We start from the raw sequence: 18815 nt of genomic DNA on the forward strand, positions 1-18815 counted from the left end.
CTGATGTTATGTGAAGTATGACTGAAGATTACAAAAGTGACATCTCGGTAACCAGAATCTTTTATTTCTATTTACTGTTACGTCAGACAGGATTTAATAGAGGCACTCATTGGGAAATAAGCATAATCTTCCATAAAGCATTAGAACTGTAAATTCAGCTTGTATAAGGAGGAGAGTGAAAGTGCAATGTTTATTAAAACAAATCAGTAGAGATTTCATGGCATTTGTTTATACTGCTGCTTTCCTAGTGTGTCATAGGATCATTTCAGGCATGTCAACATTGCTAAAGGATAGGGAAACGCGATTGGTAAGGTTCTTTGGGAAGCTTACTCAATGCAGTTAAAATTTGCCTTAAAATTCATTTTTGCACTTCTGTTAATTCTGTTGTGCCTTTGTGAAGACACTTAATTATGTACTACATTTTGAATATGTATGAATGGTCCCAGTGAAGGCAGTGACTTCATCTTCCTGAATCTTTGAAGATATTTTTCCCCAAAGTTAGGATATTAAAGTGTTTTTTTATTAGCCCTATACATAAGTTCTTCTGTAGGAAATAAAAATGCAAAGACTTGAAATACTACTGCCAGAAATCCCTGTCAGTGCGTTTTTACATGTGACCAACGGGTCTAAGTGTGCATGCGATCATCCTGTGGAACCAGACCTTCAGCTGATGTAAACTGGGATAAGTTGATTGAAATCAGTGTAGTTATACCAGTGATGTCCATCCTCTTAATGTTTGGTATCTTCTATGTTGCTTAGATAAACATGCAGTAAATGGGTTGACAGATAGTGAACAATGTTTTGTTCTTCTGTTTGTGATACTTGGGAGAGAATGGGATATTCACAAGTGCAAGAAGTGTAGCATGATGCCCAAAAACATTGCATACAACTCTAGGGCCCATAGTTTTAAGGTTACTGATTTGGGATTAGGCTTTTCATGCCAAACATTCACTTTTAATTTGTTTTATTGAGCCAGTTTTGTGGGGTAGGCATACTGTTAACAAATAGAGACCACAAATGGCATAGCCTCAGAAAATCTTAAGAATGCTAAAAGCCTGTTTATAACCATTATTTTCCCATCTTACACTAAAGCAAAGAGATCTGCGAGGCAAATGAAACCATCATGTGCCCTATGTGTGAACGCAATTGCACACTACAAAAACTCAATGAAAGCTGCATATACGCCAAGGTAATTATTGTCTTATTGCTATCAAGATAATTTTTGCCTAAAGATCCACTTTCACTGTGTAATGGCTGCCCTTGTTTCAGCAAAGATTCCTGCAAAACATGTTTCTCTACAGAGGGTTTTTTCAGCCTTTGTAATTCATGTTTCTAATAAGGGAATGCTCTGAAATGATCAGAGATCATTCTAAAATTTGTTTTACTTTCTGTGAGGATTTCCGTCCTAAATCCTTATTATTTTCATCAACTTAAAGTCCCCTGAGTAACAAAACTTTTCTTGGAAGATTTTTCCTACTTTCCCCTATAATTGACTTCTTACTCTGTTTCCCTTGCTTACTTTGTAATTGAATTTCTGCTCCTCCTAAAAGAATTCTCTACCATAATGTGCCTGTGATGTGCTTTGCTCTGTCAAACTAATGCAAAGATTTTACACAACTAAATATTTTGCTACAAGAAGCTATCCTTCAAACTTAAATAATCACAAGTACTTCTGTATACGTGCAGTGTTTTCAAGTGAGCAATATATTTTGATGTGTGGTATGTTCATAGTGCTGGAAAAGCAGCCTTGGCATTTTTCATGGAATTCTTTAGCCCATAAGATAAATCTTGCTCAGAAGCATGTATTTATAAAATGTTATTGTGATTGTCTCTGGTCCATGGCATTACAACAACACTGTAGCGATGTGAAAGAGAAAATCAATTTTGTGCTGGATTTTGAAATTTGGTATGGATAGGACCAATGTTGAATAAAACAACCTTTTTTGAGTAAAACTCAACATTTCAAATCTATCTGTGAAGGAAAATTCTAAAAACATTTAACATTTATAAAAATTGTTTATATTTAGATTTTACAAATTTGGTTTATATTTAGATTTTACAAATTTAATTTTCTATTTTGTAATGCCAAAATAAAAAAAATGAAAAAGTTGCTTTGCAACAACAGCAATAAATACTATTGAAAATGTCATACTTAAGGGAAAACTGGTTTATGTTTTTAAATAACTGCTATAACTTTATAGCAGAAAATGGCTCCATGAGACTTTCATAACATTTTTTACTAATTTCTTATGTTTTTAAAATGTGTACGGAAGATAAGAGCTTTCTTAATTAAAATAACATTATGCAAACTATACAACCCATCCCAGAAATGCCTCTCTTCAGAAGATGACAAGTACCTCTTCAGCAGTCCACTGTAGTTTAACAGGAAATTAATACATTTAGCATTGTGGCATCCCTTTAACTCTAGCTCCTGTTATTTTAACATCCGCAGTTAATAAGAAGCAGTTTTTCTCTCTCATTTATATTTACACTGACATCCTTTGCTTAAATCATGCAAATTTCACATTTAATGTCACATTGTGAATAATTCATTGCAGCAGAAAAAATGTGGCAGTCCCTCCATACTTCCACGTATTTTCAAACCAGTCCCCTTGAAACAAAACCAGGTGACAACCAGGGAAGACAAGCAGTAACCACTCATATTCCACCTTCACAGGCACCCTTTTCTGATGTCTGCAAATATTACGGAAATTCATGTAAGCTCCCAACTTTTCCTGCCAATGCTTTTGCTCTGAAAAACTGATCAACCTTAGATTGGAACACAGAAAACAACCAAAAATTGTCTCTTTTCAGGAGTTGTCTGTTCTGGATCTCCCCCAAGTGGGGGAGAGAGACACTTCTCTTTGGGAAGGAATAGGATTACCATCTGGCCACTCAAATGGCAAACAAAAAGGGAAGGAAAAAAAAAAAAAGCTCAGTGAGGCTTTTTATAACTCTGAGGTTATAACTGTAATGCCTTCACTCACCGTGTTGTCTCTAAAGAAAAGTTCACTGCAGCTTCGCTTGTTACCCTCTTGCTAGGAAACGTCTGGTTTCCAGCAGGGGTTGTGATCCTGCTGGGTGCCACCATGTTGCTCGAGTTGAGCAGCACATACCCAAACATGTCAGCACTGCCACTGTGTCTGCACCCAAATTAGTGAATGAAAACAATCTGTAATGTTAGAAAACTACAATCTGACTTCAAATCAAATGTTCCTTTGTACTTTCTGAAGCACTGTTAGTAATACAAGTAAGTGGAACTAACATATTTAAAAATGAGGCATCAGATCTGCTCTCTGGGAAAAGAAAATGGCATTTCCTGGTTGCTTTCTTGTTCCTGAGGTGGAGCTTGTCAGCGTTTCCCTCTGCTTTTGTTGTTGTGGGAACATAACTTATTTCTCTGTCTTCCTTGCACACGACCAAGGGAAGGGAAGCTGTCACACACAACTGAAGAGCTGATAAGCTATTCCAGATTCATTCCAGGCACTGGCACCCTTATTGTGGAATAAGTTTTTTAATCCTTATTAATTCAGATAGCTCATTGTATATGAGTACATAAGCATTGAGTTAATTAGGAAAAGTGAGTTCCTTTAAGTGAAGTTTATCTCCCCAAACCTGCTTAAGTCATAGGACCTGCCACATTTATATCAGACCTTGTGCTTATATTTCACGTTATTAAAACTGCTGTCAGGGTTTCTTTCGTTAAGTATCTGCCAAGTTTCGCTTTAGAGGAGCTCTTCAGACAGAACAAACTAATGCCGGAAAAATCCCATACTTCAAGTGTTTTTCCTGCCAAGCATTTTGTAAAGCTGGAGACAAAATACAAAAGATGCCTTTTTCCTTCTTGTTGCTACCCATTTCTTTCATCCCCTCCCTCTTTATTCCATTTCCATTTAAAAATGCCACACTGAAGCAAAGCTTATAATTTAAGGGAAAGGTATGTAATATCTGAGTTGTATTCTGAATTGCCGAATGCCCAAGCTGTCGTTCTTGTCCGCATGAAATGGACTCTTTGATCTGTGGGTGATTAGCGTGGTGCACTAGGGCTCTTCGGGCTGGTTTTGTGCCCAGCACACCTTGCCCTCAGGCCCCGGGGCAGGGTGTTGATTCAGGGTGGATTGCAAGTGCCTGAAGTCTTACATGATGACTACAACATCAGTCAGGTATGCTGGCGGACTAGAACTGAGTCCTACAGTATTTCACTTCTGCTTGGAGGCTTCTGGTCAACACGGAGTCTCAGACTGCACATTTAGCCTTTAAGACAGTCAAATATTAATTCTGAGTGTGGTGCTGAAAGACTTTAGCCCACTAAACACTTTCTATAAAGACAAAGCTAGATCGGGAGCCAGATACATATTTTCTACTTTTAGCAACATTAATTCTGCTGGATTAGGTTGGTTTGGTTGGTTGGTTCATTTTGTATTTCCTTGGAAAGGTGCACTCTTTACTGAGCAGAACATCCAAAATCACATCCTCACCCAGATCTACATTCAAAACTCAAAATGTTCATCAGGTTTGTTGTACTGCTTTTGTTCACCTCTCACATTTTCGGTCTCATACCCATTATGTTTGTGTTTTCCTTTATGGAAGCAAAAGGAAAATGAAACAAAAGACATATTTGTATGTACAGTTGATCCCACTGTATGATTCATGCAGGGAACATACTGGATTTATTGATACCCAATACCAAATAGTCAATTCCCATTTAAGAACCTTAAAAAAAAAAAAAGAAAAAAAAAAAGAAAAACAGAACTGACATACAGGTAAAATATATGTGTTTTTAATAAATTCTCACAATATTATAATAATTTTACTCAATAAGAAACAAAATAGAGGCAGGCAACACTGTTTCTATTAACTTTTTGTGCTTTCCTGAGTTAGTTTTCTGAATTTGAGAGGCAGAAGCAATAATGCCAGCCTTTTCTAGAAGAATGAAAATCTGTCAGCAGGATGAGTTCTTGCAGTAGGCAGCTGTCATGGGAGCGCGTTGGGTAACCTGCCCGAGGTGGGCTGTCAGCCCCAGCATCCCAGCACACCTCGCATACAGAAGGTTCCTGCTGGCCAAAGTAACTTCAGATGTAAGAGAAGGTCACAGTACAGCAAAACCGAATCTGGTTACCTGCACCCTTCCATTGGCATAAGGACAGGTTTCTTTTCATGAAAAAAGCTTAAAAATTGGTCCTTAAGTCAGCAACAGTCAACACCAATGAAAGTCTTTTCAAGAATATTCTATTTCAAGACTTCTTATTTCAAAGAGTGGGAAATCACCATGATTTTTCTGGATGGTTTAGGACGATACATATCAAAGCCATTTGCAGCACTTTTTCATTTGTTTTTCCTCTCTCTTCAGATCCTCTTTCTAACATATGCCTGTTGATGATAAGTTGGTTTGCTCTATTATTTTATAATGATTTGTGCTTTTTTTTCCAAATAGGAATTTGAAGCCTCTGTTTAGCTTACTAATGTTCAGCAACATTTTAAACCACCTTTCATGAGAAGAAATGTAGGCCTGTTATCCCTGGATAAATTATGTTGCTGTAAATTGGCAACCTTAAATCTATTGAAAGTACAGTGACCTTAATTTCAGCTTCTTAAATGCTGTTTCATATTATGGCTCGAATATTAGAAATTCTGGATTTTTGTAATGTAAATTGTGATCTTTTCATAATAAGTGAGACATCAGATTCACTCACTTAGATGCTTAGAGTGATCCATAGGCATGCAAAAACTAATTATTACTTATTTTCTGTTGGTAAGCCTTGGACTTTGCAGCAGAATATCTGTTCTGCCCGAAAACTCTTATAACAAAGAGTAAGATAAGGGATAAATCCAACAAAAAGGAGAGCATTCATGAGGAGAAATTAAGTGCACAATTTAGAATTATGTTTTGTAGGGAGGGGGGGTGGTATTTAGAATTTATGTAATGATTGTTGGAGTTTAGGGGCACTAGCCTTTTAAGAAGGAGAATATGTCAACAATTTGAGGGGCTGAGATGTCCAAATAAAGAGGACTATAGACTCTTCTTACCTGCAGAAGAATTGCAAGGTAGCTTGGGAGAAGAAGAAAATGGAATCAAAACAGATGTTAACTAAGTAATATACAGAGAAAGAAAAGTGAAAAGACAGAATTTATTTAAGCTTATAAAAACCTTAAAATAGAAAATGTTGAGGTTAAATTTACCCAGCATATGAGAAGAACTCTGGAGGAATTTTTAGCCTATCTGGACACAGACAGAGCAGCAATTAGTGTCTGTGAAACAAATAGACTGGAGATACATGAAGTGACAGTCTGCAAAACTAGAGTTCAAGTTATACAGAAGGAGAACGGGACAAACCTTGGTAGAAGAAATATGCAAGTAGGACTTCTTATTAGAGCGCTTAGCTTTTAGTTTCTGCCTCCAGTTCTGTACTCTGGGATTCTTTGGGGCAAAAGATGAGGGGCAATATTATTAGTTCCTAATGTATTTATTTTCTATTCAGGTTACACATTTGTTTGATAACGGAGGGACTGTCTTCTTTGCTATTTTCATGGCAATTTGGGGTAAGTACATTTTTATTTGATTTGTACTTTAGTTCACATTATTACTGGGTAAAGGGAGATTACAGCTCAATAAAACTTAAAGAAGGATTATGATATTGTCATACAAACCCTTTTTTTTTCTGTTTTCATCAACTTCAATTTCTGTGCTAGTAGTGAGTGAAAGTAATACCTTTTATCGTTAATGTAATGACTGTCTTTAGTGTCTTAAATGTCTTTAAGCCTGAATTTTATATCATGCAGGCAGAAGTCTTTTTAGAGGCAAACATGTAGGTTAATTTACTGATCTGGAGTCAATATAAAAATCATGTCTTATAGAGAATTCTTATAGAATAAATGAGAATGTTTTTTGTGGGAGCTATTTAGAGGGAAGTATAGGAAAGATTTGCTGTTAAGTGCTTACAGCAATTTAACTATTTGTATTCAAATTCTCAGTCTGAATATCTCATTATGTTCACTGTGACTGCTGTGGTTTAACCCGGCAGGCAGCTAAACACCACACAGCTGTTCACTCACTCCCCCCCCCGCAGTAGGATGGGGGAGAGAATCGGGGGGGGGGGGGGGGGAGAAATTCGTGAGTGGAGATAAAGACAATAGGACAGAAAAGGAAAGGAAAATAATAATAACAATAAAAATGATAAAAGAATATACAAAATAAGTGATGCACAATGCAATTGCTCACCACCCACCAACTGATGCCCAGCCAGTCCCCGAGCAGCGGTCACCGCCCCCCGGCCAACTGCCCCCCGTTTATATACTGAGCATGATGTCACATGGTATGGAATGTCCCTTTGGCCAGTTTGGGTCAGCTGTCCTGGCTGTGCCCCCTCCCAGCTTCTCGCTGGCAGGGCATGGGAAGCTGAAAAGTCCTTGACTAGTGTAAGCACTGCTCAGCAACAACTAAACCATCGGTGTGTTACCAACATTGTTCTCATCCTAAATCCTAAACACAGCACTAGGAAGAATCCAAATACCACCTACTAGGAAGAAAGTTAACTGTATCCCAGCTGAAACCAGGCCACTGACGTGACACACATCATGTCATGGGGCACAAAGCCAAGCAGGGTGATATCCACAGAGGCCACTGTTGAACAGGAGTTACCTAGAACAGTCCTCCCTCTCTCTGAAGGTCAGTGTAATAATGCCATACAAGACAGATGTAATGGTTCCAGCATAAAGTGCTTGATGGAATTAGCTTTCACTGAAGCTAATAGTATTTTGCTGCTGGAAAGTAGGGAAGACTGGTATTAGGACAAGAGATAATTTTACCAATGTAAATGTTTGTCTATGTAAACCCTGAGAAAATAACACCAGTTCACATACATACAACTGTCTGAATTCAAGCCAGGCTTTTACAATTTTAAATAGAGTCAAATGGCACACAGCAGCTTTATTTATGTAATATGTATAAATAAGCATTAATGATTCTAACTTAAAGTGAAGGATGAACAAATGTCACAAATTTTGGAGGGTGGCCTGGTAAAAACAAAAAACAATATACAAACAGCAGCAAAACATCGAAGGGATACATAGACAACATAAGCACATACACATACATACAAAAACCATAATTAGATTGTTAAAAGTTAACACGATATAAGTATAACTGAAGGGCACACTTTAATTGCTTGCCTCAGTGATTTCTTCGTAGGCTCCTAATCTTGCTGTTACAGCCTTGCAATTACTAATAATTAGTTTCATAAATTGCTAAAATACATTGCGCTTGGTTATATGGTTACCAGTGTAGACAGCGCTGGTAGTTTCTTAGCATCTCTTCATCTCTATCTTCGAGTTCTCCTTAGAGAGAGCTTTTTCAATTTGCAGCTGAGGCCAACGTTCAAGTGTAAGAAGGAATTTTGCTTATGTGATAACTGCTTTACCATTATCAGGAAAGATGGCATAACATGTGCTAAGGATGATGAAAGCTGAACATTATATTTTTCTTAATTTTAAGCAGCAGAGTGATACTCTCACCTAATACAGGTGAATGTGTCTCAGATTTTCAGTCTGCTATCCAACATGCTGGATACAATGTTAGAAATCAGGTTCTGGTTTTGATGGGAAGCGTGTTGTTTTCGTGACTGACCCCTGTAGGAATGGCAACACAGCACGTATGCACTCAATTCTTTAATCTTTTAACTTTGAAATAAATACCTGTTCTACTCATCTGCAGTGTGACTGCCATTGTTTCTGTCATTGGTGTGTGCATGCATGTAATTTAACCAGTTAGTGAGATAACTACATCAACGTGATCCACAGTCTGCACACTAAGTAAAGCATTTTAGCAGAGTCATAGTAACAAGCATGTATCCCATGTGAGTATTATTTTCTCTGCAATTTATTTTGTTTATTCTATGCCTTTACAGCTATGTCTTTTTCATGTTCTTTCTTTCTATTTAGACATTGCTGATAATTGCAAACAGATAAACGATGTGATTATTTGCATTATACTGCCATAATTTTACTCTTTAGCTGGACAAAACAGGAACATGCTTTTTAGGTTATCTATATAAACGGCAGAGATAATTCCTTTCCTTTCATGTTAAGATAAGTTTTTCTTCTATGTAACCTGTACCAAAACCTTTTACATCATTTCTACAGATCTAGCCTGCAATGCAAACAACAGATCAGTTTGACAGAGGAATAGAAGCTTGTCTTCTTTTTTTTCCCTTCGATAGTGATTTTAACTCTGTGTCATCATAGTCAAAGGTTAAATGTAGTCCGTGTTAGTAGTTTCATTCTCCCCAGCAAACTTCAACTTCTGAGTAATCCAAGTAAATCTAATTCTTTTTGTCGTATTCTCTGAGGAGAGTACAAATGTAGAGTGGGGAAAATCATGCCCCAAATCATTTATTAGATAGGAATTATTTTTGGACAGAAGTTTCACCTCAAGGTAGTTAAACTTTGGAGCTTTTTGTATTGATGCTAAATTATCATTGCAAACCTGGTCAAATTCTGCTCTGTTATAATGTCTGCATTCTTGACCAAAGTTACACAAGGCAGAATTCTACCTGAGTGCTATTTGTCTATATTATTCCTAAGAAAGCATGTATAATATCCTTCCAGGAAAACCATAAGTTGATAATTTAATTACAAAGTAGAAGAGTGATGCTCTGTTACTGGGCCCTGCCTGTTGTGTATCAATGTACCTTGGGATTTTCCCCTTGCTTTCCAAAACATTGTTTGCACAGTAATGGCTGTAAGATTACAGCTGCCAGGTCATTTTGGAAAAAATGAAACCATGTAGATAACAGGTGAGAATATAATCTGCTGCAAACACTACGGTGAAGGGTGGGATGGTGTCATGTCAGCCATAGGAATGCCATCGGATGGGCACCCTGCGTTGTCTTTCTCAGCCTTGTCTGCTGTGCTGGTTTTGCCATCTGATGCACATCCAAAACTTGTATCGTATGGTCCAAGTGAGTTATCTAAATGGAGAACTGAAAGGATAATGTAATTATTTTTTATATATTATTTGAAAGATTCTTATCCCCACATGCTGGGTACCTCATAGTTTAGTTCAGCAGTCTGTCGCGCCTAAATCCAGTTGACCTCTTTCTTACATATGGGAGAGCAAAAGATGAAGGCCCTGACTGATGATCTTCTGAGGATAACATGTCTTCCCAGTCACGCCCGTTCAGGACTACATGGGTGGTCAACTTTCAAAGCTAGTTCCTAATCTGATGTTCTGGCAGCTTTCAGCTCTTGCATTTAAGCCAGAAAAGGTGTACTGCCCGAGTTTTATTTTGATTTGATTCTATATGAGAAAAAAGTGTGTTTAGCCTCTCAGTGTTTGTTTAAACATTTAAAAATAAAGTCCAGAAACATGATACAAATGTTTGGAGACTGTGTGATTACACTTCAATACAAGTTTATACGTATTCACAGAGAAGATAAAAGCAATCTTCTTTTTAAACCTCTTAAAAATATTTTTACTCCTAAAACCAGATATAGCTTCATCCCTCATTCCGTAATTGAAGTCGGATGAGTAAGGAGTCTAGCCTTTTTCAGTTAATCAAACTTTGGGAGTGTTTTTGAGCTATAGTTTTGAACTCACCCACAATTCTTTGAACAGGTTCACTCCTACTAGATTCGATATTTCCTGATATTTCAGAGGTTAAAAAATAACTTGTAAGGAGGAGACATAGAGTTAAAGGGAGTATTGGTTAAGCTAAAATTTAAAAATAATAAAGTACTCTCAGTTGAAAACTAGTTTGACGGGAGTCGATAATATAATTCCTAATAATTCAATAAGACCAGACTATTTAAATAGCTCTGAAGAAATAAAAAATGTTCTTATGCAAAACACTTGTGCTATTCCTTACCGGGGTCATTCCTTGTATCGTCATAAAGCCGTCTGTGGGAAAATGACTCAGACCTTTTCTTACCACATATAAAATATCCAATCAGACCAATTAATATAGATCCCAAAATGGCTCCTACAATGACACCAACTATTACTCCTCCCCTGTTGGTTTTCTCTAGGAGAGAAAGAAAGAAAGAAAAGATCGTTGAATGAGAATAATAAATGTGTAAGATCAGATACTTCACTCTCGCTTTATAGCAGTCAACGGCTTTGGGGAGTGAGACTTTTCACCAAGGATCTGAAACACTTTGCAGACTGACTAAACCAGAAACTCTCTCTGCAGAAACTCTCTGCCTTTTTAAGACGACAGACATCTCCATCCTTGACTTTCAAGGGAATAACTGAGGTTTAAAAAAAAAGAAGGCTAAATGAGTTTTTAGTCAAATAAAAAGGGTTCCAGGTTTAATTACAGAATCAATCACTATCCTTTTATTTAAAGAAATAAGCAATAATCACTCTTTGAATGCAATTATTTGTAGGTATTTAAGCCAGCAGTTAAAATTGCAGCCTCTGAATTTCAAGAGATTAAGTTTTAGAGTACCAGTTTTTGAGTATGCAAGGTAAGAATTCAGTAACGCTTTCTACACCTGTTCGGTTAGCAGAATAACTGCATTCCTTCAAGATTTTCCTCAGATTTCATAAAACTTTTCTTCAAGGTATTCTGTTTTTCTTGGAACTGAACTTGCTCTCCCACCCCCTTTCCTTTTCAGTCATGTTATCTAAAAGTCGGGTACATTGTTCTAATAATTATTAGAACTATGATGGGAAACATGAAAGTCTGATGCTTCTTCAGTTCTTAGTACAAACTGTACTCTGCTGGATATGATGGATAAGTCTTTCAGTCCTGTGTTAAAAGCTTGAAAGCTAATTAATGGCAAAAAATTACTGTGTCTTCTAATCTTTCCTTTTCTTTTCCTGAAGACCTGATTCAGAGCAGCAGGATAGAAAAGTGCCATGACAGTTTTATGCTCCATTGTTTTCCCACGCATACTCAACTTGGTAATTAAATGCACAATGAGTAATTCCTTTGGAAAGATTTATAAGAAGTCATCTTTGGTCACAAAAGTTTCTGAACTTAAATAAGTTACGTTACACATTTTAAATGTTATTTCTACACATCTACTTTATAGGTCCACTCCAGTGTGAATGGGCAGTACCTGTCATTAGGTTCCCCCACTCTTGGAAGTGTTAAACAAACAAATAAACAGCAAATAATTTTAAAAAATACTTTTATTTTGGATGAGTTTTAGTTTTAGTCTGTACTAGGTCGCCTATTAATTCACACATCTTACAAAGCCTCCTGTTCAATGGAAAAAAGGTTTTATTTCAGCATATGAATTTATTAAACTAGTTGGACTTCAGTTAGATACTTACCTTCATTGGCATCTTCTGAATTAGATACTGCAGTAGAAGGGTTGCTGAAAATGTGATTCATCTCTGTTTGCTGAATGGGGTTGAAGTTTGGTGTAGGACTGTCCTGCTTCACCGTGGGTGATGCCAGACTGATACCGGTGGGGAACAACGTGGTGGGGTTGACTGAAGAGTTATCACTGGGGAGCACTGCAGCCGAAGGGGTACTGTCGGTGACTGTGGAGTTACTTCGCGTCGCAGTGGAAGTAGAAGTAGCTGCAGCACTTTTGGTCACTCCAGAAACGTCATCTGTTGTAAATGTTGCTGAAGTCATTGGGATTGTGTTGAAGTTTGTGGCAGAGTTATTTATACCACCTTTTGATACCATAGTGACATTTGAAGATAAAGTGGTGCCATCAGTGGAGGTTGGGGATGTGCTGTTTGGCCAGCTGCTCATCTCTGTTCTTTTTGTTACATTTTTTTTGGTATTGACAGTTGTTGGTGCAGCATGGCTGACGGTAGAAGGATTTATGGCAGTAGTCATAGGCAGAACCAATCTGTGTGAAGTTGGTTGCACTGTAGACTGATTGTTATCTCTAACTGATCTACTTCCATGATTTGTATCGTCTGAGTTTCTGACCTCAGCATTGCTTTTGTTCCATTGCAGCCTTACAAGCAGAAAAATGAAAATCATTCCACAGGAGGGTTGCATGGTGTTGACTTCGAAGTTTGTTTCGTTATATAGAGAACCTGCAAGAAATTCACTTTTGTCTATTATTTCATTTTGCAAAACAAAGCTACTCAGTTAAGACCCAAATAAGCTGGTAAAAAAAGTTGGTGTTATACTATAGAAGTCTCAGTAGTTTACCACATGTTGATGCTGAAAACTTTACGTTCCTAAGTGTTAATGACTTAAAGAACTACCTAAAATACAATACTGATGATCAACAAAAGGTTTTTGCACAAGAAAATTCCATGTTTCTATAAACAGGCCTCATACTCAGAGGGGAATAATTCAAAACCACTTTGCTATAGAAAGAGGTAACGATACGTACTCGGATGGCATGCTCAAGGCAATGTTTTCTGGGCAGGCAGCAACTCCAAGAGCTGCTCTAGCTAAAGAGTTATGCTCCATTGCGAAGAAATATAATTGTTACAATTAGCCCTGAAAGTTGATGGATAATGTTTTGTGACCCTGAGCAATGAGTGTCATATGAATGCTCCTAAAATTGAAAACTAAATCAGTCTAGGGATTATCATAGAATCATAGAATCATTGAGGTTGGAAAAGACCTCTAAGATCATCGAGTCCAACCGTCGACCCAACACCACCATGCCCACTAAACCATGTCCCTAAGTGCCTCATCTACTCGTCTCTTAAATACGTCCATGGATGATGCTGAATTTGTGTGGAAACTTCTTTTCCTATAGGAAACTGGAAGCTGTATATTATGCATTAATTTTTCAAATGTTAGATTGAAAAGGATGAGAAAACCTCATCTTGAAGTCACTTGATTGTAGCAGGTATGCTGTTCAGTGTATCTGTCAGGTTTTGACGGGGGGGGGGGGGTTTCTAAGTATGAGACAGGTTGAGATCATGCAGTTTTTAACTCCCACACATAACCTTTCATGTGACAGCACAATAAAAAGTATAGGTAAGTTACATCTTCAGCATTGTTAATGAACTAGGTGTCCATGTATGTGGGTGCTTTACCATCTGAAGAAAGGAGATTTACAACTGAAAAAAGTAACTATTTCTTTCATATTCAGCTTCCTCTTCTACTGTCTTGTGCTTTTTCCTATGCGTGGGTTTTTTTGGGGTTGTTTTTGGTTTGGTTTTGTTCTTTTGTTATTTTTTTGCCATTTAATTTTGCATTTTCCCCAGGTTAGCTTCTTTGTATGTAACACTGTCAGAGCAATGGAAAGTGCACGTTACAATAACAGTAGATAGCAGTCAGCTATGGGTAATGTTATATCAATGGGTAGATGATAATTAAATATCATGTCACTGTGTCTCATTTTGGCTTTATTCTTATTTTCTTTGTAGTCTGTTCTTACATGTTTTCTGTGTTTAGTGGTTAGAAGGTGGTACCATTACTTGAAAGGCATGTGTATTTATAAAATGCCATTTAATCTGCTTATTAACATGTGTTCCACTTCTCCATAGTGCTTATTTCCCAAGTTAAGGTCAGTTATATGGCAGGAAGGACCTATGCTCAGAAAACATTTGTAACTTATTAGCAGAAAATAAGAGAGAAAACTTCTGCTTGAGGATCAGTCAAACCGAGGATAACCACTCTGACCCCAAACAAGGAAGCCAAGGAGTTCAACTATCAGCTCCAGTTATGTGTACAATTTGAATTACAGGCCTTCAGATGACTATGAAATGCTGTGCAATCTGAATATTAGATTTTGATTTGATAGTACTAATAATAGCTGCAAAACAGTGAAGAAAAAAACCTTATATTTTATGAAGTCTTCAAACACATGCTTTCATTTTAACAGTATTATTGTTTTAATTCAGTGGCATGGTCTTCCCTTCCTTGTATTAATAGTCATATTAGTGAACAAAATGGATTTGGTCATAACGCTTATTATCCCTTCGCTGCAACTAAACTATGTAGGGAAATTACGCTCAATTCCCTTTAACTTAATTTTCATTTGCAGACCACTGTACAAAGGAGTCGATATCCTTGCTGAACAAATTCGTTGCCATTTTTTCTGCTTGGCTTACTTTTCCAATCTTCTTCATGGGGGACCATAGAGAAGAAACCTTCTTGCTTTGAAGGTTGTGTACTGTAGTTCTCAGGCTGTGGTGAACTGCTTCCTGGAAATCCTTTTGTGTGTAGTAATTAACTCTTCTTTTTCCAGTGCAACAATAATGTTCATACAGTTTAGAAAAATATTGAAGTTCTTCAAAGATACTCATTGCCTTTAGAGCTTAATATGCAAACATTGCTATTGCAGTAAACCAGCAGTGCTACAGATTAGCCAAAACTTGCAAAAGAGCCCAAACCTTAAATTAGCAGTCAAGTAAGTGTTTAAGGAAGCTATGAACAGATTATTAATGAGAAGAAAAAAAAAAAGGTCTCGCTTTTTGATTCACTGGTATTCACATTTCTCAGTACCAGCTCTGTGGAAGTCAGTGCAGTAAGCATAGCCTGAAGTGCGTAGAAATTACATCGGTATGGGATTAGGTTGCAGTTCAGTTACGTAGATTAGCTCTACTGTTTTTTAGCATGGAGAATGAGGTTTTTACCTAGGATGGTCACCACCACATTTCTTCAGTGGATTTTGCGCTCTGCATTTGTTTCTGTGCTGCTAGAGTCAAATTTCATCTGAGACCTATGACACCTGGGTAGAAAACTCCAAAAAGGGGAAGGCTAAATTTCTCCTTCAGTGTATGGCTTTATGAAGAGACGTAGTGGCCCTGATTCGAGGAATTCACCAAGATGTGAATGCAATTTCCCGTAAAAATGGCCCTCCAGTGTGAACCTGAGTATACACTGATTGTATCTATACTGGAAAATGTGTAGCCCGGTTGCAAGAGATCTGTAGAGGTGCTGAGGACTCGATACCCACTCTTCACACGCTTCCGGAGGGGTTTACTCTGAACTTGCCACAATCTCTTCCCTTTGAGCACCCTTTAAGAGCTGGCCTATGTTAGGCTATTCCTGGAGCACATCACTTAGTTTACTGACAGGAGTGCCCAGTGGTGTAAGCCAAAGGGCAACAAGCGGAGGTGATCAGGAGACTTTAAAAGCACACGCTTGGTGGGGATTAAAATGCTAATGTAGGCACGGCCATGCTGAGGAGGCTGTGGTTCTATATCATACAGCCTTCTCTATTTTAATTGAAATAAATTGAAAAAAGGCTACAAAAATTCTTGTCATTCTGTTATTAATAAAGATTAAAGTTGCTTTACAGCAGAAAGTATTCAGTATGAAGCTATTAGTGTACATACATGTACATCGGCACACCTACACTCTGGGTGAAGCCCTGGTCCCATTCAAGTCAACCTCCCCTGGGTCTGTGGACTTCACCACGAAGGTTGCATTGATATTACATTTAGCATTGTGTTTTACTCAAACTGCTCAGATTTGTGCTGAATATTTCTGCAACACAGAGAAAAAAAAAAAGTCCTAATAAATTCTTATATGGCAATTTTCATATAAATGTATATCCAGTGGTATACTAAGTATTTAAAAATAGATTTTTGGCATGATAAAGTAATTGCAACATGTGTTTCCTGAACACAACCCAGCACCAGCCCGCGATAGGTGTAATGTCTGCAAAACCTCTGCAACTGTCAAGAAAATAATCATTTCAACTTCTTCTTATGGGTAGATAATGCAATCTTCAGAACAATAAATTCAAAGAACATTCTTTTGCATGTCAATAAATTGAACCTCGCACTGTTTCCCTGCCTTACAGTAGTGATTAGAAAGTACTTTAATTTATGTAGCTAACAGTGGCATGATAAGCAAATTATTAATGGCACTGCTTTGTTTCTTGTGGTCTGGACTAACGTTCATATTTGCAGAGCTTTCATACTTACTATACTTTTTAAGCCTCATAAAGTAGATTATTTTTACTTTTACATCAGTGATCCAAAAATAGATGGAACAAATATAAAGAGTTTATCTTCTAGAATTCAGAAAGAAATAGCAGCAAATTATGGTCCCAGAAACGTATTGGATTTTTGCTCCTGTGGCTCTTTGCTCTAAAATTCGGATTGCTCTTCAAGGATGAAGAGCATCTTCTAAATTTAATGAGCAATGAATATTAAATTTTCAAGCTTAAATGTATTTTATTTTTTGTACTGAGAAAATAATTTGTAAGTTTTTAGTGAATTATAAAGAGGAATATAAATAAGGAGCATAAATAACCAATAAAGAAAAGTATGAATTTGAGTGAAATACTGCCATTGTTTGTGGTTGCTGCTTCTCTGCTTTAATGTTTGAATCGCAAAATGGGTTGTTTGGGGTTTTTTTAATTATTTTCTCAGAAATATACTCAAAGTAGAATTTGGCTACAACAGCACCGATTGCCTTCCCGAACACTATATAAAACAATACTGCAGTTATTAATCAGATTCACTAATAAGCGTTAAAAACACCTCAGACTTACCTTTGAGCTCTACAAAATATGCAAGAACCTGTTGAAATAATGCTCTGGCCCAGAGTGCAATTAGTCTGGTGGGAAGAGGGCAGCGCAGGTACAATAAATGTGGCAGTGTGACACTGGTCAGGAACATGCCGTACAGGCGAGGTGAGGTGGGGCAGCCCTTCACCGCGTGCAGCGGCGCGTCTGGGAACCAGCCTGACCAACTCCGCTGCTGTCATGACCGAGCTCTGTCATTACAGAGTCCACAGAAATTGCAGTATTTATGGTACAGTGGGTAGGCAGTGCTTATTGCCTAATCCTTTGAACGTCTTTGAACTGGTATTTCAGAAGGGTGACTGTTTTCTGTAAACTATAGAAACTATTGTTCCGTGTACTATGCAACTATTAATTTAACAAAAGATAGCTTTTTATTATCGCAGAGTTTCCTATGGTACACTTTGTGAGATGAAAACTGGGAAGGGCGTGTCTTCTACAAAATAAAGCAGCAAAATGAGTTCTGTTAAGAAAAACATGCTGCTAGAAATGGGTCTGATCCTTTCTCCAAATATGTTCACAGTTGCAATAATTTAAGAGAACAATCTAAATCCAAATTTTCTGAATTTATCAGTTGTCATTAATTTTTACTTTGGAACACATAACCAGCTAGGGATCTGAATGTTACAACTCTTACTCCTCACTTTAAGTTTTATATAAATAATACTGGATTAAAGTAAGAATGAGGAAGTCAGGCATATCTTATATAACTTTTAATAAGCTGATATAGTGAACCTGTGATTTTTTTTTTTTTTTTTATTCTTTATGTATATTTATTCTAGGCTGGTATGTGGTGAAGAGTGACTCAGAAATGTTTCAGTATTGTGTGACTGAGTGGAATGCTATGATGTTGTTATCTGTTTCCACTTGAAATTTTTAAGGAATCAAGTGCAAATACTATTTCATGACTTATCCTCGAGATAAGTGTTGAGGCTATGGCATATACAGGAGGTGTTTATATGGGAGCAACTAGTGGTAGTTTCTTGAAAATACTGCAGCGGACAAGTGGAAGGTTTTCTGTGAAATGGATCAAGTTCTACCCTTTCTAATATCCCTTTTGGGGAAGTAAATTATTTGTGTGGTGTGAGGTGGGGTGGTCTGTGAGAGGAGGGAGGACAGAGTCTTATACTGTGGATTTGGTTTTCTTTGGAATCTAGCATTCTCTGCAGTGTGTATCAACAAGCTTCCAACTCGTATTTATTGCTGTCTCTGGGTGGACGTGCATCTAACAGATTGACCACAAGATACGAAAACAAGCACTGCAAATTTGTGTCCAAATTTGGATTTTATGCAGCGTTAACCAAATGACAAGTGATATACTAGGGTCAACAGTATACTTCACACCAGCATGCACACACTATGGTGCTGAGAAGCCTTTCTGATCGTTTTTTAAAAAGAAAGGT

General features: G+C 37.3%; 2 protein-coding genes across 5 annotated transcripts in view; one reads left to right on the forward strand and one right to left on the reverse strand.

Moving 5' to 3' along the window:
• ANO3 (anoctamin 3) overlaps window positions 1–18815 on the forward strand; it is a 223808-nt gene that overhangs the window by 179231 nt on the left and 25762 nt on the right. For all 4 annotated transcript variants that reach the window (XM_076343847.1, XM_076343848.1, XM_076343849.1 and 1 more), the window contains exons 13-14: window positions 1093–1189; window positions 6480–6540. In XM_076343847.1, the coding sequence (XP_076199962.1) occupies window positions 1093–1189; window positions 6480–6540 (158 nt within the window). The remainder of the gene's footprint in view (window positions 1–1092; window positions 1190–6479; window positions 6541–18815) is intronic.
• MUC15 (mucin 15, cell surface associated) lies at window positions 9817–17425 on the reverse strand. Its single transcript, XM_076345838.1, has 4 exons — window positions 17383–17425; window positions 12278–13003; window positions 10863–11018; window positions 9817–9977 (listed from the first exon to the last, which is right to left on the reverse strand). The coding sequence occupies exons 2-4, from the start codon at window positions 12963–12965 to the stop codon at window positions 9817–9819; spliced, it is 1005 nt and encodes a 334-aa protein (XP_076201953.1). The 5' UTR covers window positions 12966–13003; window positions 17383–17425.

This window comes from Aptenodytes patagonicus, chromosome 7, assembly GCF_965638725.1.
Source record: "Aptenodytes patagonicus chromosome 7, bAptPat1.pri.cur, whole genome shotgun sequence".
NCBI classification, from domain to species: Eukaryota; Metazoa; Chordata; class Aves; order Sphenisciformes; family Spheniscidae; genus Aptenodytes; species Aptenodytes patagonicus.

What these genes read in the sequence shown, in the direction of transcription:
- MUC15 (XM_076345838.1), bottom strand. Translation starts at nt 12,965, where the DNA reads ATGCAACCCTCCTGTGGAATGATTTTCATTTTTCTGCTTGTAAGGCTG. An exon ending in TTCAGAAGATGCCAATGAAG is followed by an intron (nt 11,019 to 12,277) that starts GTAAGTATCTAA and finishes TTTCTCTCCTAG; the next exon opens with AGAAAACCAACAGGGGAGGA. An exon ending in CGATACAAGGAATGACCCCG is followed by an intron (nt 9,978 to 10,862) that starts GTAAGGAATAGC and finishes TTATCCTTTCAG; the next exon opens with TTCTCCATTTAGATAACTCA.